The sequence below is a fragment of the Littorina saxatilis genome, linkage group LG17, assembly GCF_037325665.1.
Source record: "Littorina saxatilis isolate snail1 linkage group LG17, US_GU_Lsax_2.0, whole genome shotgun sequence".
Lineage (NCBI taxonomy): Eukaryota > Metazoa > Mollusca > Gastropoda > Littorinimorpha > Littorinidae > Littorina > Littorina saxatilis.
The window spans coordinates 54,185,596-54,211,932 of NC_090261.1; the positions used below are offsets into that span (position 1 = coordinate 54,185,596).

Here is a 26,337-nt window from a genome sequence, read left to right on the forward strand (position 1 = left end):
TTAAACCATTTTGTTCCACAGTTTCTGTGTGCCTACCCTTGCGACTCCTTGTGTACAATCTAATGAGCCGATGAGAGACCTAGCCATATGAGTTTGGGTTCACTAAACAGAACAATGAGACGAACTTGGACGTACGTAGGCTTTGGAGGTCGGGGGTGGGGGGGGGGGGGTCGGGGGGGGGGGGGGTGGGGGGGGGGGCCGTATCCAGTTAAGTTGGTTGAGATTTACTTACCTAGTCCTATAGATATACGCAGTGGGGTTTTATCTTTGTGGACAGAAGCGTGGGGACAGGTTGGATTTAGAGGAATTGAACGTTGGGGGTTGGGGAAGCGGCAGGGGTCTGAGCGGATTTTTTTTTTTGGGGGGGGGGGAGGGGGGTTCTATGATATGATGGTCTACGACGGTAGTAGACTTTAGGCAAAGTGATGATCCGATTGGGGTGTGTGTGTGTGTGGTGGGTTGAGGGGGGGGGTGGGTGGGTTGAAAGGGGTCTTAAGGGCGGGTGGGTCAGCAGGTAGAGGTTGGTTGTCTGGTGATCCTTGCTTTAATTATGTACCTGTCGTTGGGGAGGTTGAGTTCGTTGAACGGTGCATGGGTAGGTGAGTGGGTGGGTGAATGGTTGAGGGGATGGCGGGGCAAGGCAGTATGAAGACATTGCAAGGACGGGTGGCGTTAGAACAGTACTTTTCAGTTTAGTTTTGCTCACAGTCGGAGACCAGCTGCTGAATTAACCAAGAAAAGGACAGTCTTCTGACTGCAACGATCTCATCTCACGTATAAAACAGGTAAGATTTTCCAAACGCTTAACTACGACATTCTCTGTTGTAAAGTGTATTCAAACTAACAAGCGCAAAGTAGGCTAATCAGATGTCCGTACGGTTTTGACGTTGCACGAGTCCGTTCTGAAGTATTAACACTACAATCATAACAACTGAAGCATTACATTAACGACCAAATGTATCTTGCTGGGTGTAAATGCACCAATGCTTTTCATGTGGAGAGCTTTTGTTTGCATGTCCTGCGTGGGCTGTAATAGTTACGCTCTGTTATGCACGCTATCATGTTGAGCCATTTACTTTTAACATTGTACGCTAAGTTTTGGTTAGTGCTTGGGATCTTAGTGTTATGTCTCAGTTAAATGTATGCTTTGTATGCTTGTTGATTTGTGCTAGTTTATTCTATAATGAATTTGTAAAGCGCCTGGAGCCAATTGATGGGACTCGCGCTATAGAAAAGTTATTTATTATTATTATTATTATTATTATTATTATTATTATTATTATTATTATTATTATTATTATTATTATTATTATTACATTGGTTACGTGAAATACCTTCTTTGATCAGTAATGTACGTGGTAAGATCAAATAAGCCGTCTGCAGACATCATAGAATTCCTATTATGTGCAACGATTTGTGTGTTTGTTTTCTGTCGCGGTGGGCTGTTTTCGTCTAAAGTGTAGTTTGTAGAAAAGATAAGTTTTATGAAAAGTGATAAATAGCGGATTTTAATTAATGGGTTTTTTTAATTAGGAATGTTAAATTGCTCCGTACGTCTGTTCATATTTGTAGCGGGAAAAAAAGATTCAAGATGTAAGTAATATCAGTATTTCTGCGATAACACTCATTAACGTAAAACAACGCTGAGAAATTTGTGTTTTCATTATCTCCTAGCAAATTAACAATCTTGAAAAAAGTAATGGAAAACACAAAACTGACCATTTTAAGATTATGCGCACCGAGACCTATAAAAATGAGCAGTCATTTCAGCCTCGAAAGCATTTCCCTTAACCGATTTCAGCCAATCACTTTGACGTTTAAACTATACGGTACAAAAAAACAACAGTGGACCCCCCAAAAATGTTAAGACCTCCAAAATGAAAATGAAAACCCAACAGCCACCCAATGTATTTTTCAATCAATCAATCAATCAATATGAAGCTTATATAGCGCGTATTCCGTGGGTACAGTTCAAAGCGCTTGTCGAAGAGTTGTCAACACAGGACTAACAAAGAAACTAACATCTTCAGACGGACACGAACCCTATCACACACTAGCAAACCCTGGTAAACTTTCAGCCCCTTGTTCAATGCTTTGGGACATACAGGTTCTTGTCTGAAAAAAGAACAAAGTTCACTGCCCATAGTTTGCTGTCGGTATTGTTTTCATTGTTAAACTTTATATCCACAAGCAGAGTAAAATGGATTATAGCTAACAAGGCGGAAACCCGTTTTCGCCGCATGGTGCCAGATAACTGCAACTTTTTCGGGCTGACACAAAACCGTTCACTGTTCTCAACTCAGAGCTGTTCTATCTTTTAAAATGTCTTGAAGACTCAAGCATATAAGAGTTTTGTATAAATTCTTCGGAGTTTATATTCGCTAAGACCACTCTATAAAATGTATTGAACACTTCTGCATTCAATAATTTTGCATTGAACACTCCAGAATTCAATAATTTTGTATCGAACTAAGGGAAACCTTGTGTGTCAGGCTTCCCCTGCTGCATAATATACACCTGTCAAAAAATCGAAACGTGTTTGATTTATGCACAAAAGGGTATGGAGGTCGGGGCGACGAGAGGTCTAAGCAGTATTCGACAGACTGCGTTCGGTATACGCCGTTGCGTGGGGTCTTTCAGAAGTTTGCGCTACTCCACCGTTAAGTCGACTAGCTCGACTGCCCTTGTGACTGTCAGCGTACGAGGGGTTGAGAAATATATTGTGTGGTTATGGACTTGTTCGCCGGTTTGTTTGCATGGCGGTTTTAACTGAACGTCGATCCATAAGTGGTTTAAGTTAGGGAGGGAAGGTGAGGACGGGCGGGGAGGGGGGGGGACGGGGGGACAAAAATGCTTTTGAGACGAGAACGATTGTTCACTAGTCTGTTACAGCTCACGGCCCAGTCGTTGGTTCCTAGACAGGAAACAAAAAAGCTTTTGAGCCTGAAAAGATTGCCAGTTTTACAGCTCTCGGTGTTTTGTCTTTATATATGGGGTTTCAAGTAAGAAAACGAGAAAAGCTTTCGAGAACAGAATGAGTGTTTCGTTTTACAGCCCTCTGTGCAGTTAAGTGGTTTCACATCAGGGAACGGAAAGCTTAGGAGACTTAAACGAGTGTTCATTGTTATAGTTCTCTCTGTATGCAGTGGTCCTGTATTTATGGTCGTTGGAGTCGGAGGATAAAAATGCTTTCGAGACAAGAACGATTGTTCATTTCTACAGCCCTCTGTGTAGTTTAGTGTTTCTAAGTGAGGGTGCAAAAACCTTTTGAGACTGACACAATTGCTTGATCTTTTACAGCTCTTTTACTCCCGAGTGGCGCTAAGTCCGTTCTGACTATAGTCAGAAGGAGAGACACAAGTGAGGAAATAAGAAGCATTTTGTCAGAGTTCTTCGACAGCTTGGAGCCTATACTGCGTTTAAGTGTGACCTGCTTGTGACCGTTGAGGCTTTAACTCTATATTCAAAGGTAAGTTTGAAAATGTAAAACAGTTTGCAACGATTATGTAACGAGCCTTTATTCAAGCTGTCCAGCGCCATAAAGCATGGTTGTTTCCGTTGCTGTTTGATTCAAATACTCTTACTGGACAGAAATTTCAGTTCGTGTTTGAAAAGCCACTTTTACACTGATCTTTATAATCTGACGAGATGAAGTCAAATCCAGTTGTGTCATTGAATTGTCTATATGGTAAGCATTACGTCTGTGAATATTTTGTCCTGCGTTATATTTTTCTCGGCTGTACACTCTACACTGAAGTGTTCCACTTTTCAAAACACTTTTTGAAACCAGTTTTGAACACATTTTTTGAAACCAGTTTTGAACACACTTTTTTAAATCAGTTTTGAACACACTTTTTGAAACCAGTTTTGAACACACTTTTTGAAACCAGTTTTGAACACACTTTTTGAAACCAGTTTTGAACACACTTTTTGAAACCAGTTTTGAACACACTTTTTGAAACCAGTTTTGAACATACTATTACATGCAAAGCCGAACGCATGTGGTGAAGACATAAATGTGTTTACCCTGCTGTAACCATTTTTCAACACTTAAAAGTGTTCAGACCATAGAACACTCTCACTACCACGGTCATATAATTGAGAAAAACTCTCAATCACGTGATTTTGAGCAAGGAATTCCACAATGTCTTGTTGTGAAAAGGGCTCCTAATATAGACCACTTTTTGTTTCATGTTGATAACTAGCTTGTTTTCTTGCGAAGAAGTTTCATTTTGTGTTTGGTAGTCCTTCTCTCTTAGCCTTAGGTTAATCGTTAGGCCGAATTAGAGTGAATTAACTTTGATAAACATTCAGCAACAATTTAAAACAGAAACAAAATAACAAATAGTCCATATTAGGTGCCTGGGCCTGAAGAGGCCTTAACTAATCACTGTAAAAAGCCCCCTATACTTCAACATAACATGACACAACTTAGGGTGTAAGTCAGACTAATTAAAATATGCTTTAGATTTACCTGTTTCGGGTTGATGAGAACATTACTTGAAGCACACCAGGAAACTAAAAAAGCTTATCCAAAACAGAGTGAAAATAAGTGAAATTATCAACTACCACGAAAAGAAGACAATTTTATATATGTTAAGAAATCTCGAGGGCTTGTTATAAGTTATTTTCAGCAAGCTTCTTAATGAATGAATGAAAATAGCCTTTAGCTTTTATTTTCTACGATTTGTTGAAGGTGGTCCATATTAGGGGACACACACATACTTTGATATTTTGCTATTATTTTTGTTTCCATAGAAACTCGGGGTCAACACTGCTGAAACGTAACAAATACGGTCTTAGCTGTCATATTTAGCAATTTTTGTGTGATAACAGCTTTGGCTGTGGACAGAAACGAGTCCGTTTTAGGCGGCAAATTTAGAGTGAACGCTGCCAAAAGTGAAGAAAAAAAAGAGAAAAAGCCTAACGGTTTTGAGGTTTGTGTTTCTGCAACAGTTTTGGCATGTGCTGTTATCCGGAGTCTGGAGAGGGTGAATACAACGAATGAAGTTGTTTTGAGCGCTCGCCGTTAGTTTGTCAGAACAGAAGGTGGTCCATATTAGGAGCCGGTCCATATTAGGAGCCCTTCCCCTACTTTATAGTTAGGGTCACGAAGTACTTCATATTAAAAGTGTGTTTATATTCCAGGATTTTAGAAAGTTTAGTCTTCAAATGACAAAGATAATCATTGAACATAATCTCTTTATAACGTTAAAGCTTACATGACGTTTGGAATGACACAATTATCAAATAGTTGGACACAATATAAACCTTATTTTAACAAAGATTACTTGTTTTACGCAACAACAACAACAACAACAACAACAACAACAACAACAACAACAACAACAACAACAACAACAACAACAACAACAACAACAACAAAACGTTCATAGATGTTAAATGTTTGCACTCATTGACTTGGCATGAAGGACGTTAAACTAATATTGGCTGATAGCTGTATGGCTGGCTGGATGAATGGATGTGGGATTGGTGGATGGATTGATCGATCGACCGACTGAGTGACTGTAATTTAACCGGTTGTTTCTTCTGTAATTCCATTTATTCACAAAAACATGAATTTTCAGGCATAAATTTCTTGTTGTCATCCAACTAATTTCGCTCCCTATAGTGCGTTTCACAGGTTGCTCTTTGCTTTCTCAATTGTTTTAAATACGACATACAATCATCCCGTCATTGTTAACGTATATGTGTATGCATACACTCAAGTTTAAAACTTCACAGTGAAGTTATTTTGAAAACGGTATTTGACAGTAAGCTAGTTCAGGTATTTGCAATCATTTCTTCACCTTTTATGTCTTTCCTCTTTTGATTTATTATGACTTTACAGTGTACCTGTTAACAGGTACACTGTAAAGTCAGTTAACAGGTACACTGTAAAGTCAGAATAAATCAAAAGAGGAAAGACATACAAGGTGAAGAAAATACGTTCCTCTCTGAGGGTCTTTGTACATTTAATAACAATAAGCATAGTTAATCCCAGAAATAATCCGATTTCAGTTTCCTGTTTAGCTGTCTTTGTAAAGAAACCAAAACACCAGAGGTTTGTGTGACCCCACCCACACGCACCACACACGGGCTTACCCGACACAAATGAACAACAACACAATACAACTGTCAATGAAGTACCAGACCAAGCAACACAACATACTTGTCGGTCAAACGTTTGACAGTAGTTGGGAAATAAGCTCTGTTGCTTTATGTAAAGGTCTTTTATAAACTTAAACCAAACTTTTTACACAAACAACATAACAAAACCTGTTGTTATATCAAAAATGTAAATGCTTTACTATAAACATATTACTATGTACTAAAATAAAGAACATGTCTTCTAATCATCAACTTTGGCCACCCTGTGTCCAGACATTTGCTCAGAAAACGTATTATTGTTGTTATTGTTTATTTGAATGTATTTTATTGTTTGCATTCTATCCTATTCTAAATCTCTTCTTTAAACTGGTTTTTTTTTCGTATTTCAGAAAACATAAATAATATAATTTTACAGAAAAACATAAATGAATGAATCAATGAATAACTAAATAAATAAATCAATAAATGTATGAATGACTGATAATTGAATGATTGAATTAATCGATCAATCAATCAATAAATAAATTAGTCAATCAATCAATCAATCAACCAAGCAATCGATCAATCAATCATTCAACCAATCAAGCATCAATCAATGATAAATGAATAGATAAATAAGTTTTTTTGGTTAAAAGATAGATCAGTAAATAAATAAATAAATAAATAAATAAATAAAAGTACCATCGTAATATTTGTCGATATATTTCACAGTCAGCAAAGTCAGTTTGGTGCAAACTTAAATCCAGTCCAGAAAACGACTTGGCAAAAACAGCTTTGTTGACATAAACGATTTACTATAATCTCGACGTACGTACGTGTGTCATGCACTCGTTGTACAGGCGGGCGGAGTTCACTGAATTCGACTTAAGAAGCCAAGTGTAGCCTATAGTCACGATACGGTACTCACCTACCTGCTTACAGTACCTGCCCAGTTCCACAAATATCACAGGTGTATGCTATGAATCTTTTCATCTACGTAAACGTTCAACACTAGGAAGCAATAATCTTGGCTGGAATCAGCACAGCCGCATGGAGAATATATTGGACCGTGCCGATCACTTATAGAAAGGATGAGTTATTTTCAAATTCAACAGATCAATCAATTGCATGCTTGACCGGCACGTCGAAAATTCTATCCGTGACCTGACTGGGTGGCCGAGTGGTAACGCACTTGCGCTCGGAAGCGAGAGGTTGCGAGTTCGACCCTGGGTCAGGGCGTTAGCAATTTTCTCCCCCCTTTCCTAACCTAGGTGGTGGGTTCAAGTGCTAGTCTTTCGGATGAGACGAAAAACCGAGGTCCCTTCGTTTACACTACATTGGGGTGTGCACGTTAAAGATCCCACGATTGACAAAAGGGTCTTTCCTGGCAAAATTGTATAGGCATAGATAAAAATGTCCACCAAAATACCCGTGTGACTTGGAATAATAGGCCGTGAAAAGTAGGATATGCGCCGAAATGGCTGCGATCTGCTGGCCGATGTGAATGCGTGATGTATTGTGTTAAAAAAATTCCATCTCACACGGCATAAATAAATCCCTGCGCCTCAAATATGTGCGCGATATAAATTGCATAAAATAAAAATAAAAAGATAAAAAAATAAATCCCTGCGCTTAGAACTGTACCCACGGAATACGCGCGATATAAGCCTCATATTGATTAATTGATTGATTGATTGAATTCTAGCCAAAGTGACCATTTTAACTATGAATACTTCGATGACCGATGACAAACGTCTGGGCTAAACTGTATGTTTGTTGTACGCAAACCGTTAACATAACGTACCATGCGTGACTTTATCATCATTGGGAGTAACGTGCGTGGGCCCTGAACCCAAAACCAATATAAACATTTTCTCACATTTCATGTTTTAAGGATAATAATGATACATCCATTGAAGGTTAAGTTACGTTGAAAACCTAACCAAAGAAAGTGTTCGCTGGGTATGTGTGTATATATAGCCTAGTGTGCTTAGCATATATGAATATTGTGTGAACAGTACATGTGGTGATTTGTGTCCGTATGGTTAATTGAGTTTTATGTAGGGTGTACATTTATATGTTCTATTCTGTATATGTTCTTTTGCAAAGGGCCTAGAGCCATAGGTTAGACACTTAAAAATGTCCAGTTATTAGAAATATTAGTAACTGCGCAAGACTGCGGACTTCCTGGCAGCCACTGGTCTGAGGATCTAGCACGGCCACCAACATCGAACGCAGAAGAAGAAGAAGAAATATTAGTTTTTAATCACACTTCATAAATACCTCTATCATTCATTGTTCGAGCACATATGTCTGCTAAACTTCATAACACGGCCGTTTACAGTAGGAATGTCAACAAGACTCAACTGGGCACTTACGGACTGAGCACACTCTAGATTCAAAACAAGCAACGAAGCTATTACGAAGTCAAATGCATTGAGGTGTTGGTACCAAACAATTTCCTCCTTTGTTTTTGTTCTTCGAGTTAGACATAGACTCCAGGTAATTGCCATATCCTAAGCGACTGCACGGGACCAGCTATACACCGCTAATTGTTTCCCGTGCCGTTGTGAATGTTGACAGGAACATAAAAGGGTAGGCATTCATGCTGATGCCAATGTATTGGTTAGGCGATAGAAAGAAACATGGTGAATTCTACAGTGCATAACTTCAGTGGGGCAGCTTTTATGTGACCTACATATGTGAAGTAACTTACTTCAAAGCGTGGGACTTTTGCATCGCCTGTTTGAGCCTGATGATTTTGTCAAAAAAAATGGCAAAGTCTTTTGGATGAGTGAACAGAAAAAGTGTTCATGCTCGGGAGGCTATAATGTGAGTTGTGTTTAAGCTGCTTGTTGTGGTACTATTGTTTTCCTTTCCCTGTTCATTTTATGTTTGTCATTTCTATTGCTGATGTTATCGTTTCCAGTTCTAAATTAAAAGGCTTTCTTTTCTTTTACTGACAAATACGGTGTAAAGCCTGAGTTACAGTGAGTGACTTTTTCTTTAATGTTCTGCAACTTCTCTCTTCAAGAATTAACGTAAATGACATTCTATGGTTAATAGCCTTTGATTTTTTTCTCAACAATATGCCCATAAACCTATGAAAATAAACATAAACATGTATAAACATCATGTTTACATTAAAATAAACATATATAACATACAAGAAATTGAGTGCTTGCTAGGGGATTAAGACAATGTGACTTCTGGTCACCTAAATCTTCTTGCAGTCAATTCTTCTTCATGGCCAGGAACACAGCGAAAGCGACAGACTGACAGACAAATAAACAAATAATTGGCCTGATTTAATTATTTTGTGTAGACTTTTGACGCCCCGCAAGATTTGTCGAATTATCTGCGGGTGATTAGTCTGTTGCACTTTGTTAAAAGTGTGTGCAAGAAGATAAAAAGAAGACACAAAATTACATTGTCACTACAACATCTACCAATAGAATTTGGTTTACACAGTATTTTATTCATAAACACACACATAAAATTTGATTAGCTCTAATTAACATCTGCCAGTAGAATTGCATTGCCACTGTCACAACTGCTTATAAAAAATATATAGCCACAATAGAATTACATTGCCACTATAACATCACGTGCCGACAGAATTGCTTTGCCACTAACATCCACCAGTAGAATTGCATTGCCACTTTAACGTCTGCCAACAGAATTACTTAGCTACTAACATCCTCCAATACAATTACTTCCCTACTAACATCTATGAGAACAATTTCTTTGCCACTAACATATGTCAGTAAATTCATTACGTTGTCAATAACATATGTCAGTAGAATTACGTTGCCAATACCAACTACCATTAGAATTACGTTGCTACTAGCATCTTCCAGTGACATTTCTTCGCCACAAACATCTTGCGGGAAAATTACTTTGCCTTTAACGTCTGTCAGTACCCGGAATAACTATAGCACTAACCACTACAAGTAGAATTACTTTACAACTGTCCCGTGAAATTTCTTTGGCCCTAACATCTACTTACCCCAAACATCTGCGAGCAGAATTACTTTCCTCCTAACATCAGCCAGTATAATTACTATACTACCAGCTAAATTATCCTATTTGCCATCTCTCTCATTTCAGTGTAAACCATGGACCCGTTCAGCATACGCCTGAGGAAGCAGCGCGAGCGTTCCTCCCTCCACGCTCGCCAGCTCAACAAGAACGCCATGACCATGCTCAGACGTCAGCTCAACGCCTTGGAGAAGAACGAGCAGCAGAACGCCCGCACGCTCAGACGCACCAAGCAAGCCATCCTTGAGGAGATTGAGGCCTCCAAGGACATCGAACACGAGGGCCTTGAGCGCAGACAGAACAATCCTCCGCGTCCGCGAACGCTGCCGTCTCTGGCTACGGATGATCCTCCGCCGCGAGAAATGACTGTAGTTCCAGCTCAAAATTTAGTTCCAGAGAACTATGGTTTCTATCAGCACAAAGCAGGCAGCAGCAATGTACAGTTTGCACTGAAAGGGTCCGCCAACCACTCTCAGGTTTTCTCTGCATCGGAACGAGGAAGATCAGCAATGAGAGTCCGCCATGTTAACGGTAACACAGAACAAGAAGACACTTGTGGGGACTTATCCTGTCGCTTCAGAGCGTTGTCTCCCCTCAGCCCCTGTCGTTACTTCCCTTGCAGAAGACCTCAGAGCTACCACCGCCTCGGGGTGTCGGATGTAGATGTTACCAGCGACCCCATTCCTCTTGAAGGAGGATCAGAAGGGGGAGTAGATGAGCCGATGCTATCTCCTAGGAGTCAAGTCTCCTCAGGCTCGCTACAGTCTAACAGTACCCACGTTCTGTCTTAAACACAGGCTTCAGTGCAGTCTTCCGGCAAAGAAACCAATCGCAGCGTCTCTGCCAGCAAATCTCGTCTCGGCCGCGAAGGACACACGTCTCCGAGAACAACCATCCAGGAACGGCTGCGAGGCTTGAAGCAGGTCGGGCGCCAGATGCGAGACAGGAACGAGGCTAACAGGCCACGTGACTGGGCCATCAACTATGGCGACCCTGTGAACAAACGTCTGCTCAGAAAACCTGTTGTGGCTGTTTCTGAAGTTGTGCTGTGATGGTGCCTTTCCCAGAAGACCTGAAAAATAACAACTTTGTAAAAAGTTCATGTTACATGATATTCAATTTGATCTGTCAGTGATTACTGTGATAACTGATTGCACAAATGTGTCACTTTTTATATACAACGTAAGACTGAATGTACCAATGTACGACTTGTCGTCTTGCGGTATTGGGGTGGAGGGGGAGGCGTGGGGAGAGGGAGGGGGGAAGGTAACAGATGATAACATGCCGAACACTTGTGCTCTAAAGTGATCCTGCATTGGCAACTTGATATTTACTTTTCACTGTGTGTGTCGGTTCGCACGCGTGGGTAAATGCGTGCCGCATCATTCTGTGTGTATGTGTGTGTGTGTGTGTGTGTGTGTGTGTGTGTGTGTGTGTGTGTGTGTGTGTGTGTGTGTGTGTGTGTGTGTGTGTGTGTGTGTGTGTGTGTGTGTGTGTGTGTGTGTGTGACCTTTGCATAAAAAATATGTATTCATATTCATTAGCACTCTTATCAACAAAAAGTGTAGTGTTACAAATATTTTACTCACCTTTGTCTTAAGTTGGTGAAGCTGAATTGTGTAAATAGATGTGTGAAGTTACAATAGAAACTCATGAGTACTATCCATGTTGGAATGCTGCGTGTACGATTCAGCTATGTAATTGGTGTTTTTCGTCCGCGTTTGTAACATTTGCTTGCTGGCTGGTAACGTTTTAAAAATAACGCAAACAAAATGTGAATTCGTATCGATAAAAATGTGTTTACGTGTGTGTGTGTGTGTGTGTGTGTGTGTGTGTGTGTGTGTGTGTGTGTGTGTGTGTGTGTGTGTGTGTGTGTGTGTGTGTGTGTGTGTGTGTGTGTGTATGTGTGTGTGTGTGTGCACGTGATTAAAATCATTATAAATTAAGACAGAAAACTACAACAGGATATTTGCACAGACATGTTGGATAAACACACATATATTATTACCTATTTGACACATTCACTTCCACATTTATTTGCATTAACTCCTTCAGTCAAAAGAAAGAACGAAACACTGACAAAATTATACTTCCGTGATCCGAGCGATTTGTTTAAAGCTCTCATTAATTTGCCTTGAAGATGACATCCTCTTCTTCTTCTTCGTTCATGGGCTGAAACTCCCACGTTCACTCATGTTTTTACACGATTGGATGTGTACGTGTATGACCGTTTCTACCTCGCCATTCAGGCAGCTATACGCCGCTTTCGGGGGAGAAGATAATATCGACAGACTCCTCAGAGACATTTCCTGACGAGTTGCAATCTATGTACGTCTATCCTGAAGTCCACTTGTACCAGATCGGATGGTAAAAAACCTAAGCATACCAATCAGTAGACAGAAAAATAATCAAACCAGTGCTAAGTCATGGTGAGTATGTGACGTACAAACATATATGTCATTGCCTATCTGACTCAAATCTAACCAGATTACATCCACTCCTGCATTCCTTTACATGCACTACTCTTTCAGCCACACTTCTAATCAGAGCAATTAATGGGGGAAGAACAGAGACAATACAGCTTGTATAATTCCCTTGTCAAAGTAAATTGTCTAAGGCCAAATAAAGAATATATGGTAGTTTAGAGTAACCCCACGTACCCTTTTTTTCCCGCCGACCCTAACACTTTATTTTCGTTTCTAAAAAAAACCAAAAAAAAAGTACTGTTGGCACATTTTGCGAACCATGTCGAGACTAATAGTCCAAGCAAATAAGAGAACAACGTTGAAGTGACAATGACTAGGTTTAAAATGTCCCTTTTCAGAAAGTTCAACCTCAGTCCTTTGATGTTTATTAAACACATTTTCATATAAAGTTGGCGCTTCATATGGAAAAGTGGCTTTGAAATTGACCCTAATCCTTCTTTGGGCTCTGTAAATGTCGTTTGGGGCTATGGTTGTAAAACGGTATCTACTGGTCACCCCAATGCATAAACTGTCGTGTTCCGAGCGTACATAAACAACACTCACATCAGGTACGATCATCTGGTTTACTTGTCTAGCAAACTGCTACAGATGACAACAATACAAGGTCGATGCGGTAAGCCATGCCTAATCAGTGTCCCGCGTGCATGCCAGAGAGCGAAGCGAGTAGTGGGCGGAAAGGCACCGTTGCACATGCGCGCCCCATCACATGACCGACCGAGTTCGACCGACACGACCCGAGAGGTACCGAATACCGTCACATCTCCCCCCTTCAAATAAAAAGATATAATGATCTTGATGAAACGAAACGTTATCGTTATCATTTAAAATTAAAGTTCAATAGGGGTTTCAGTAACGAATCTTTCGACCGGAACCGAAACAGTCATTGTTTATTTGCTGTTGATCTGCGGAGTCGATGGTTCACTCTTCGAAGCGGGACGGTGGTCTCACAGTTCGTCCGCTGCGGGTTTTGATGACCGGAGTCAACGTTTGCTGCCCTGGGTTAGGCGCCGCTGGAGGACGTCGCGGGGACCCAGGCGTCGGTGGAGGTTCCGGAGAACGAAGACCTGGCTGATCTGCATTGCGCTGGCTTGGCGTTTCAGGAACAGGACTCTGTTGGGTTGGGACAGGGTAAAGGACAGGGATGTTGGTCATGGTAGGCCTGTCTAACACTTGTCGGGAAGACAATCTGAGGTGTCGTCTGTTCCGACGATACTGTCCCCTTTCTGACCGTATCTCGTAGGACCGTGGTGCACATTGACGCAGGACTGTTGCTGGTTTTCCCCAGGACTTTTCGTGGTCTAGTTTCTGGAGAACAGTGTCACCTGGTATTAGTGGCGGCAGGGTCTCTGTCCCATGACGTCTGTCGTGGTCACTCTTGTTTCTGAGCTTTGCTTGCTCGTCCCGCGCCTTGATCGCATCCCTTCTGACCGTCTTTGGGATGAGATTGCTTGCGAGAGTAGGGAGCGTCGTTCGCATCTTTCTTCCGAGTGCTAGCTCCGCTGGACTCGTTCCTGTTGGCGTCGTAGGTGTAGCCCGGTGACTGAGTAGGGCCAAGAACGGGTCTTCTTGAGCGAGAATCTTCTTGGCCTCTTGTACTGCTCGCTCGGCTTCTCCATTCGACTGAGGAAAGTATGGACTGCTAGTCGAGTGAGTAAACTTCCATGCTGCTGCGAAGCTCTGGAACTCTGTTGACGTGAACTGAGAACCGTTGTCCGTGACGACGACGTCTGGTATTCCGTGGTGTGCGAAGATGTTCTTCATCCGTCCAATGACGACTTCAGATGTCTCTCTCGGAAGATGAGCGATTTCAAGATATCTTGAATAATAGTCAATCAGAACAAGATAACTCTGTCCCTTGAAGTCACACAAGTCTGCAGCAACCATCTGGAATGGTCTGTCTGGGAGTTCTGTTGTCATAAGTGGCTCACTTCTTTGGGATGGCTGCTTCTCTTCGCAGTGTTGACATGCTGACACTCTTTGCTTGATGTTTTCGTTGATGCCTGGCCACCAAACTGTCGACTTTGCTCTTTCTCGACATTTGGTTATCCCGAGATGGCCTTCGTGAATCCGGTTCAGCATTTCTTCTCTCAAGACCTGCGGAATGACGATCCGGACGCCTCTGACGAGAAGACCTCGATGTATGCTGAACTCCCCTCTGAATGCGTAGTAGTCTTTCAGAGCTGGCTCTACGTCAGTGACGTACCTGGGCCAACCGTTGGCCGTGTAGTGTAGAGCTGCTTTGACGACAGGATCTTGCTGACTCAGTGCTGCTATCTCGTCTAGTCTTTTGTCTGAAACCGGCCATGAAGATTGGACAGCGTCGACGTGAGCTTCCACATCTTCCGCCAGTAGTGTGGCAACATCGGCTCTGTCTTCCGATGTCTCTTCTCTCCCCTCTTGGACAGGCGACTGAGGACTTCTCGACAAGGCGTCAGCCACCACAAGCGTCTTGCCTGGTGAATAACTTGCTGTCAAGCTGAATCGCATCAGTCTCATCAGCATCCGCTGACATCTGATGGGCGTTTCGTCCAATTCTTTGGTGTTGATGAGAGGAATGAGCGGCTTCTGGTCGGTTTCGAGCGTAAATTTCTCCAGACCAATCAGATAACGTTCGAACTTTTCGCACGCCCACACAGCAGCTAGACACTCCTTCTCAATCTGGGCATACCCTTGTTCCGTTGATGTCAGAGTTCTTGAGCAGAAAGCGACTGGCTTCATCTTCTCCCCATGCTGCTGCAGGAGTACGCCGCCAATACCGTAGCTGCTCGCGTCGGCACTGACCGTTGTCGGCTTAGTCAAGTCGAAGTAAGCGAGAGTAGGAGCTGCTGTCAGGAGCTCTTTCGCTTTTGAAAACGCGAGTGTCTGTGGCTGTCCCCAGTTCCACGCCTTGTCTTTCTCCAGCAACTCGGTGACAGGCTTCAAGACTGACGACAAGTTTGGCAGAAATCGTCCCAGAAAGTTCATCATGCCCAGAATTCTTCTCAGTTCTGTGACGTTGGTCGGGCCAGGCATGTTGATGATGGCATCAATCTTCTTCTTGTCTGGTCTGATTCCGTCGGCGTTGATCACGTGACCAAGGAACTCGATCTCTGACTGCTTGAAGCTGCATTTTTCCTTGTTGAGCTTGAGCCCGGCCTCGACAATCTTCTTCATGGAGCTCTCAAGATGCTGCTCGTGTTCTTCATCTGAGTTGCTGTAGATGAGAACGTCGTCGAAGAAACAGATCGTGTTTTCTTCTCCCTTCAGGATCATCTCCATCGTACGTTGGAAAATCTCGGGAGCGGAGGATATTCCGAACGGAAGTCTTTTGTAGTAGTACCTTCCGAATGGCGTGATGAAGGTTGTGTACTTGGCAGTTTCTGGGTCGAGAGGAATTTGATAAAACCCCGACGTTGCGTCCAGCTTGCTGAAAATCTTCGCTCCTTTGAGTCGATGCAAAATGTCGTCGAGAGTCGGAATCGGGTACCTCTCCCTCTTGACTGACAAGTTCAGCTTTTTCAAGTCCGTGCAGATCCGGACCGCTCCAGATTTCTTCAAAACTGGCACCATCGGAGAACACCAATCTGTTGGCTCGGTTATTTCCTCAATAATTCCGGCCTTCTTCATCCTTTCCAGTTCTTCTTCTACCTTCTTCATCAAAGGTATGGGTACTCTCCGAGCTGTGTGCAGACTGTAGGGCTGGCTGTTCTCTTTCAAGACGATCTTTGCCGGTGGGCAATTGACTGGTTGCTGGTCCAACTCACCGAACGCTGGCTGTATGCTGTCGAGACGTTGGACAAGTCCCATGCGTTTACAGGCTTCTCTGCTTAATAAGCTCTCTGTCTTGCTGTCGACGACATAGATATCCAGGTGAAACTCTTGACCGTTGATGTAGGTAGTGTCCCTAAAGAATCCTATGCAGGATATCTGTCCGCCTGCGCCGTGCATGACTGCACAGGTGAGGATAAGTTTGGGACACGGGACAAGGGTCAGGTAGAGGGATTTGGAAATGATGGTCACATCTGCACCTGTGTCGATCTTGAACTTGATCTTGCGACGTCCAAATGATAGGTCAGTGTACCATGCTGGTTCAGCTCCCTGCTTGTGTACGACACCCATGTAGTACACTTCTTCTGCGTCGACAGCGTTGACTTGCTTGGAACGGCAACAAGAAAAGTAATGTCCGTACCTGCCACAGCCGTGACACTGCTTCCCTTTTGCTGGACAGTCACTGTCTTTCTTGTGTTGTCCACGTCCGCAGCGTGAACATGATGCGTCACTTCTCCCCTCCTGAGGAAAGCGACGACCGCCACCACGCGGATGACGAAATCCACCCCTGGAACCGGCGTGCTTGGTTGCTGGACCGCTGCTGCCACTGTCACAGCTGGTACCTGCTGCACCTGCACCGCCGCGAGGGCGTCTGTTGAATCGCTGCGTACCGGTGTGTACAGCGTCAACACTGGAACGTTGCTCAGACAGCTGTCTCTTGACTTGCTCGTACTGCCTGGCTTGCTTAATGGCGTCTTGCAAATTCAGGTCTGCTTGCATTTGTAACTTTTCTGAGAGTTCTCGGTCGTTCACACCAAGGACGAACCTGTCGCGAATGGCTTCGTCGCGGTTATGAAAATCTGCGTGCTCAGAAAGTTCGTACAGGGCTCTGACGTAAGGTTCGATTTGCTCGCCGCTGTGTTGGCTTCTGGTGTTGAAGACAGCTCGAACGTGTATGACGTTCTTTTGTGGAACGAAGTGCGTGTCAAATAACTTCAGTACGTCCTCCAGTTTTGCTTCGTCATTGTCCTCGTCATATTCGAACTGTTCGTAGATCTGTTCGGCTTGTATGCCCATAGCATAGATTAAGGAACTGACCTGGACTGAAAATTGTTCTTTGTCTAGTTTAGAAGCAACCCTGTAGCGTTCGAAACGCTTACGCCACGTGAGCCACTGGTCGGGCCTCCCAAAGTCGAGTGGTTCAGGCGGTTTGAATGGCATGCTCTTCTTCTTCCGTACGACTATGCTCGACTATTTCAAAACTCACGGTTGGGTAAAGAATCCCACCGCTGCCACCATGTCGTGTTCCGAGCGTACATAAACTACACTCACATCAGGTACGATCATCTGGTTTACTTGTCTAGCAAACTGCTACAGATGACAACAATACAAGGTCGATGCGGTAAGCCATGCCTAATCAGTGTCCCGCGTGCATGCCAGAGAGCGAAGCGAGTAGTGGGCGGAAAGGCACCGTTGCACATGCGCGCCCCATCACATGACCGACCGAGTTCGACCGACACGACCCGAGAGGTACCGAATACCGTCACATATACTGAAAACTCTTTCTGCACCAGAACACGCAGAAAGGATTGTATCTGCCTCATGTCTGATGCTTTTCAAAATCCCCAACCACTAACACCTTCAAAACGGACATTAACTGACACTGTTGTTTTTCCCTATATAATCCTTACTATTTTTCCGAGACGTCGTCGTGTTGTGTATTTAGCTTGCCACAACCACATACATGGTCCTAAAAGTTAAAGTTGAAGAAAATACTAAAGATAAATGAACAAGCTGACGCAGTGTCATTCGCACCGTGAATCCCCCCATGGGAACATTCTAAAGTCTGGTTCCAAATAGGCTCAATTTCCTTCTATTTCTTTGTATTTCTGCCTCGTAGGGGTAGGGGTGTTCAAACCAAAGGCACCTTTAAACCAAAATTCAAATCACACATCTTACAATACTAAGACACTCAGCAGTGAAAGGGTGTCTGCTGGTAAAAAATTCCAAACAATCCTAAAAGTACTTCACTACTAAACGTGCTTTTAAAAAGAGCCGTTATTTTTCCCTCTATAATCAGTATTGTGTTTTCTGCGAACATGTAGTCTATTTAGATGGTTGTCATGTGCACATGAGTTGCTAAAGCGTTTTCAGTTGGGCATATGTCGAAAAGCAAAGAATTAGCCCTTTGAAAACCATCAGAACTGTCACACAAAAATAACATTTACCTATCTCACCAACTGACCAAACATAGGGCTTTTCCTTATGTATTATGTATTGTCGTGTTTTTTGTAGCATACTTGTGAAAACAGCCACCACTGTTGTAAATGATACTTTAAAGAGCATTATTTCATTTTTACAGTTGAAGGACAACCTGGACTGCCGTATATTACAGCTGTTTTACAATCAGCCAAAATTTTCTTAACAAACGTATGTTAAGAACAACTCCCATAGTGAAATTGAAGGAAAACAAATTGAAAATCCCCCTGCCATAGAGGAGCTAAAGAATCAACAATAAACGACTGCATGGATAGCTTGATGCACGAATGCATTGCGGACATGTTTGTCTCCAACCAAGAGAAAGTTCCAAAAAATCCCTTTTGTGCTTCTTATTATACAGTGACGTCAAAGACAGCCTTTTCTGCTGTTCATACATTCAGGGGTTATGGTTACACTAAACGACGTAGTTGTAGCCATACTGCCATCCAGATTTATTATGGGGGCGAGGACGCCCCCATTCTATACGGATAGTTTCGAGGTTGACCATGGGCAGCGCCATTTTGTTGTGAAATACGTCATCAGTTTGTGTACACAGGAAGTTGTGACATCCGTCACCCTATGGGAGGGGTGGAGGCAACATACATTGTTCATCTGTAGAAAGTTGTGAAATCCGTCACCCTATGGGAGGAGTGAAGGCAAAATTGGTCATCACAGAGTTTGTGTAACACAGGAAGTTGTGAAATACGTCACCCTATGGGAGGGGTGACGGCAAAATCGCAAAAACATGATAGGTCGCAATGTGCAGGGTCAACTGCAACAAACTCAAACCGAGCCATTCATACCTAGTTGTATTTGAGTGACTTATATACCAACATTTTTATGTCTTATTTTTAGCACAGGTGTAGAAAAAATCATGAACCAAAGTGTTATTTATTTTCTAATTTAACATTTGTTTTACAAATGTGACCATGGTCTTTCAAACATACAGTGACATTAAACATTGTTATGTTAAAAAAAAAAAAAAAAAGCTTTTGTGCACAAATTAGAAAATACATTGTTATTTACATTTTACCTACAGGCCATGCGCCAAACAGTGTGTCTGGCAAAGTCCCACCCAGCAAATTGTCAAGAACAGGCGCTTGCATTTGGATGTGTCCAATGGGGATAGTAGGTTTGGTTGTGATCAATCAGAATAATGTAGGAATAAAAATGTATGACAGTTTGGTATGATGACATGTAATTTACATATGCTGAAATATAATATTATACATTATATAATATTATTATGGCTGTTGCCATGACCGTGAAGCCCAACTAAGGTTTAATGTTATGTAATTCAAAATACCAAAATCAAGCACCTATTAATCTGGTCTACGGTTTTTGCGCGTGAAGATTGAGGCCTTCGTAAACGTTCAACGTTGGCCAATCCTGATTTTAACAATGTTGTGTCGTTTTTTATTATGTTTTATTTTGTTGATCAATTCATAAATATGTCTTCCCAACATATTACAAATGAAACAGAAATAAAGTCTTTGAGAACTACAACAATTATTGTTGCTGTCAAAACCTTGCAAGGCCTCAACAACTGACAAAAGCTTTGTGTGGAAGAATGTGGAAGAATCTATTTTTATGCACAAGGGGTCTACAATAATGTTTGCGCGTCACCACGTATAATGTAGTCACCACTTGCATAGAAATGCTCTCAAGCGTGACAAAACGTGTTTTTTATGAGAGCTATTGTCAACATAAGTGTTGTACATGTCAATGTTTGCTTGGTTGACAGATGCGTTCGTTATAGTGTACACCGACGCACCCTTATATCATAATAGGCGAGTCTTTTGCACAACATCCGGTCACTGGATACTTTTTGCGCGAGAAGATTTTGTTCACGTGGAACTACAAACTTCAAGTACAACAAGGTAAGAGAAAAGTGTATATGTGTGCTAACGTACATCATCAACTTGAACATTTTATGTTGCTGTCATGCGTGTTGTCGAAATAGTAAACATTGCGAGCGCTGACAGCTCAGTGACAGTGTTGTGACTGTCTCTACCTTCAGATGACCGTGCAGTACATAAATGAAACAGAAATAACGTCTTACAGAACTACAATAATTATTATTGTTGCCGTCAAAACCTTGCAAGGCGTCAACCGTTCTCACGAGATCAGTTAAATTTTCTCTCTCTCTCTCTCTCTCTCTCTCTCTCTCCGAGCTCTCTCTCTCTGTATGTATGTCAGTTGTCTGTGTCTCCCTCTGAGTCTCTCCGCTTCTGTCTTTCTATGTCTGTCTCTGTGTGTGTGTGTCTCTCTCTCTCTCGCTCGCTCTCGGTTTGTCTCTCTCTCATCTGACTCTTGGCACACAGGTCAAACCAGAGGTTAACTTCAGTACACGTGTACCTAGCAGCAGGGGGGAGGGGAGTGGGGTGATTTCTTCAATTAGCTAAGGGCAGTCAACATGTGTCGTTGTTTGCCGTTCTCATGAGAACAGTTACTTTTGTTTTGTTTGGTTTTTTGCTCCAAATTTGTGCATTTTCACAACAGGCTTTTCTGTTTCATCTCTCATACATGGTGTCAATTGGACACAAAAAAACACGGAACAAAACAGAAGTAACTTATCTCGTGAGAACGGTAGTGCACTAGGTTTGCAAAAAAACACGATAGTATCATAGTACCTTATCTCTTCCAACCCGTATGGGGCCCTTCAACATGTGACAGACTCACAAATGCACTGAACCCATTTGGTTCTTCGAGAGAATTTTTGCGTGAAAACCTTTTCAGGGCCTCAGGGTCAGCTCAGGGTCAGTGTCATAAGAGCCTACATGTATGGCCGGACGAAACCATGTTAACGGAAGGGATATAAGACCGTTTTTAGCAGATTTCCACACTGCTAAAACCTCACTTTCTTGCAGTTGCTTTGTCTGCAATGCCTTACAACTCTACAAATAGTTAAGTTTTTCGCGTTTGTGTTGTAATTTGCAAGCAAACGTCGTGCATAGTAAAGTTAGTCGACTTTGCTACAATTTGTAAAAACTATAGCATTACCTGATACCCCCTTTTCAATAATGGAATCAGTGTTTTGTTATAATCGTTTTGTAAGCAGTTCTACTGCGCACTTGCATTCTTCGTTAGGACGAGGGCCCCAAAGGGGGGGTATCATCACGATCACGAGAAGGGAAATTTTAGCTTTCACGATCACAGTTACCTTGATTTTTGTTTTCACGATCACGAACACCTTGACGAATAGAGGATCATAGAGTGATACAGCTGTGAAAAATGTACGTTGAAAATAAAATGCTTTGCAATAATGCCCATCACGATCACGAAAACAAATGACGATCACGATCACGAGACTTGATTTTTTTGTCATCACGGATCACGGGCAAAGTCCCATCACGATCACAGAAATGGAAATTTCGGCAATCACGGTCACAGAAAGGTCAAAAATCGCCAATCACGATCACGACCCTTTGGGGCCCTCTAGGACGGAACCAATCCGTCTACAGAGTCGTCTGAGTCAAGGGCCGTCTCAAGTCTAAATAATATTAGTTTAAATCATAACTAATTTTCTTCACACCATCATAGACATAATGTTGCCTCACATGTTCTTTGTACAATCGTTGGTTTTCACAATAAATATTGCATTACTGTACTTGTCTTCTTTTTCTTTAAACAAATGTTAACTACTACCTAACTTGATTTCAGACCCACACCCATATACACACATTTCCCATTTAAACCATTTGTCGGCCCCCTGTCGATATTTATCGACTAAGTTCCTTGTTTTTTCCTTGCAAGCAGTCACAGGGTGTTTGTGCTGTCTGCCAACCGTTAGATGACCCCGCCCAAGTCTGTTAAGGGACCGTTTGACCGTTATAGAACGCGTCTTTTTGATTTTTTAGCACATTTGGAAACGGTTGATTTTTATCCCTACCATTGTTTCCAAACATTATATAGGAATGTTTTGTGAACAACGGATAATAGCCGCTACTCGCATGTGTAGCAAAAGTGAGCGTACATACTCACCCTGGTCGTACAGCCGTTGTCCGTTGCCCGTCTTCATCTGTCTGTACAAATCATTACCTTTGGATTTTTCTCGAACGCTATGAAGTGAAGAAACACCAAATGTTGCAAAATGTTGTATGACCCCAAGAGCTCAAAAAAGATACTTGAGAACCTTGACCTTACCTTAAGGTCAAGGTCACAGGGAGAATGAATGTGGTCTAAAAACTGCAAAATTTCACATTGTGCCAGTTTTCTGGAAAACAAATTAAAAACAGCGGGCTTAGTTTTGTATGGTATACAAGAAAAAGAAAGCCTTATCTTCTGATACCATTTTGGTTGACCTCGCTTCAATGTCAAGGTCACAGGAGTCCTTCAAAGTTGAATTGTATACATGTTTTGAAGTGACCTTGACCCTGAACTATGAAAAAAATCTTTCAAACTTCATAATTGTGTGGGGCACATGTTATATACTGATATTGAGCCACATTTAGTCACATATCATCAAGGTCAAGGTCACTTTGCCCATTATGAAATGTGACTGAAACGGGCAATTGAATCACTAAAAGTGACAATGTCTCTTTGTAGAAAGTGCCAATAAGTATGTTTATGCTTCCTATGTCTTGAATTGATAGCCTTGTGATGTGTGACCTTTGATGATCTTGACCTTGGCCAAATGTCATGTGTAATTTGGTAGGAAAAATCTGTAAACCAGTTCTAATAGTGTACAATGTCCTTGCCAGCTTCAGTTGTTAGACCTTCACCTTCAAGGTCACCTGAAGGTCAAGGTCACTTTAAGACAAAGGTCAAGCATGAGAGTCGCATGGGCTTTGCTTTGTTAAGATTTTTTACCAAGACACATGGATTTCTTTACCCGGCTTGGTCACATTTTTCATAGGGGTCAATGTGACCTTGACCCTAACGATATGTGACCAGATGTGGCTCACTATGAAATTCTAACAAACGCCCCACTCAGTGTTTAAGTTTGTAAGAGATATCGTCCATAGTAAAGTTAAAGGGGCAAGCTCACATCAAAATATGTCTACAATTCAACTTTGAAGGGCTCCTCTGACCTTGACATTGAAGCGAGGTCAACCAAAATGGTATCAGAAGATAAGGCTTTCTTTTTCTTGTATACCATACAAAACTAAGCCCGCTGTTTTTAATTTGTTTTCCAGAAAACTGGCACAATGTGAAATTTTGCAGTTTTTAGACCACATTCATTCTCCCTGTGACCTTGACCTTAAGGTAAGGTCAAGGTTCTCAAGTATCTTTTTTGAGCTCTTGGGGTCATACAACATTTTGCAACATTTGGTGTTTCTTCACTTCATAGCGTTCGAGAAAAATCCAAAGGTGATGTTCAGTACAGACAGATAAAGACGGGCAACGGACAACGGCTGGACGACCAGGGTGAGTATGTACGCTCACTTTTGCTACACATGCGAGTAGCGGCTATTATCCGTTGTTCACAAAACATTCCTATATAATGTTGGAAACAATGGTAGGGATAAAAATCAACCGTTTCACACTGTGCCAAAAAATCAAAAAGACGCGTTCTATAACGGTCAAACGGTCCCTTAACAGACTTGGGCGGGGTCATCTAACGGTTGGCAGACAGCACAAACACCCTGTGACTGCTCGCAAGGAAAACACAAGAAAAATGTTCATTCAAAATGAACAGCGTCGATGCAATGTCCACCAAAGATTTATTTTGGGAAGTGTTAATAACAGCTATTGTGTTTTCAGCGTAGCAATAGGGCCCGATATTTAGACGAGACAAGTATAATGCCGACGAGTCGAAGACGAGTCGCATTATACTTGTTCGAGTCTAAATATCGGACCCTATTGCTACGATGAAAACACAATAGCGTTTATATAGCTATTCTGACATTAAATTCTGTGTTAAAATCATGTTTTTGTCAGCAACAAGGACCAGAATGGTCCATGTCCTTGATTGCAGACGACGGTTCCCTTTCTGCATGAAGCCACGGAAATAACCGAACATTGAAAAACCCACGGACATGTATTACGGAGAAAACTCAAGATAACCGGATGCTTAGCATTACGTCAATATCTTAGGATTCATATGACGTTATGACGTATCATGCTTGCCTACGTAGATTGTATGTTCGAAAGTCTGACTTCTGTTGGGAATTCGCGTGGTGAAGACTGCGGTAAATCTGTAGATGATAAGAGAACAAGGATTGTCTCAGAAGAAACGACGAAATGTTTCAGACCGGTAACTTCATTTCAACATTGCACTACACAATGGACGTTCTATGTGACAGGAGAGTTTGCTGATTTTGTGTTAAACATTGGTGATTGGAGAGATCGTCTGCAAAAATCAGAGATAGGTCGCTTCAGATTGCAGCTTCTGGAAATTTGCAAGGTTTGCTGCCAGTTAAAGAACTGGATTTTACACGTAATGTATGTCATGTACAGTAAGCAACAACAAAAACACACACAAAGCAAATGGCATCGTCTGTCGACTAGCCACAGACACAAGCCTGGCGAGGTATGCGTGTACTTTATACACGTGGAAGAAACCGGAACCATGCGTCTTTGTTATTGCCGATATCGTTTGGATATCGGCAAAAATGGCCAACTTTCGTAGCGTTATGCTTTGATGATCGGAAAAGGGATGTGTGAGACCATCCAATCACAGCCCCCGAATCCCCCCACGTGTCCATCAGAATAGCTATATAATTCAATGAATTGCATGTTGTGCTGGATATATAAATTGTTTATTTCAGTCAATGCTTGCTATGAATTGATCAAACAGCCACAAGAAAAACAAGTCGCGTAAGGCGAAATTACTACATTTAGTCAAGCTGTGGAACTCACAGAATGAAACTGAACGTAGTCCGCCGCTAGTGCAAAAGGCAGTGAAAGTGACGAGCCTGTTTGGCGCGGTAACGGTTGCGCTGTGCTTCATAGCACGCTTTACTGTACCTCTCTTCGTTTTAACTTTCTGAGCGTGTTTTTAATCCAAACGTATCATATCTATATGTTTTTGGAATCAGGAACCGACAAGGAATAAGATGAAATAGTTTTTAAAACGATTTCGGAAATTTAATTTTGATCATAATTTTTATATTTTTAATTTTCAGAGCTTGTTTTTAATCCAAATATAACATATTTATATGTTTTTGGAATCAGAAAAGGATGAAGAATAAGATGAACGTAAATTTGGATCGTTTTATAATTCATTTATTTTTTTACAATTTTCAGATTTTTAATGACCAAAGTCATCAATTAATTTTTAAGCCACCAAACTGAAATGCAATACGGAAGTCCGGCCTTCGTCGAAGATTGCTTGGCCAAAATTTCAATCAATTTGATTGAAAAATGAGGGTGTGACAGTGCAGCCTCAACTTGTACAAAAAAGCCGGATATGACGTCATAAAAGACGTTTATAAAACAAAAACCAAAAAAAAACCGTCCTGGAATATCATTCCCAGGAAGTCTCATGTCAAATTTCATAACGATCGGTCCAGTAGTTTAGTCTGAATCATTCTACACACACACACACAGACAGACACACACACACACACACACACACACACACACACACACACACACACACACACACACACACACACACACAAACACACACACACACGCACATACACCAAGACCCTCGTCTCGATTCCCCCCTCTATGTTAAGACATTTAGTAAAAACTTTTTAATTAAAAAATAGAGCTTGTTTGAAACAGGTAGAAAGGAAGAGTTGATATTGCAATATCTGTACGT

The 26,337-nt window shown here is 41.8% G+C and overlaps 2 protein-coding genes across 3 annotated transcripts in view; both read left to right on the forward strand.

Annotated features, from left to right (window-relative positions):
* The first annotated feature begins 613 nt into the window (after window positions 1-613).
* On the forward strand, window positions 614-11,072 carry LOC138953981 (uncharacterized). Of its 2 annotated transcripts, XM_070326008.1 has the most exons (3): window positions 614-785; window positions 3,301-3,469; window positions 10,201-11,072. In XM_070326008.1, exon 3 carries the CDS (start codon window positions 10,209-10,211, stop codon window positions 10,920-10,922), a length of 714 nt encoding a protein of 237 aa, XP_070182109.1. In that variant the 5' UTR covers window positions 614-785; window positions 3,301-3,469; window positions 10,201-10,208; the 3' UTR covers window positions 10,923-11,072. The 2 variants fall into 2 exon arrangements, with proteins under 2 accessions (XP_070182109.1, XP_070182110.1); XM_070326009.1 differs by lacking the exon at window positions 614-785 and having other exon boundaries at window positions 2,945-3,469.
* A 9,144-nt stretch (window positions 11,073-20,216) lies between these two features.
* LOC138953986 (mitochondrial import inner membrane translocase subunit TIM50-like) overlaps window positions 20,217-26,337 on the forward strand; it is a 47,215-nt gene continuing 41,094 nt past the window's right edge. The window contains exon 1 of the mRNA XM_070326015.1: window positions 20,217-20,503. The gene's annotated coding sequence lies outside the window, so the exon portion shown is untranslated. The remainder of the gene's footprint in view (window positions 20,504-26,337) is intronic.

What these genes read in the sequence shown, in the direction of transcription:
- LOC138953981 (XM_070326008.1), top strand. Translation starts at nt 10,209, where the DNA reads ATGGACCCGTTCAGCATACGCCTGAGGAAGCAGCGCGAGCGTTCCTCC.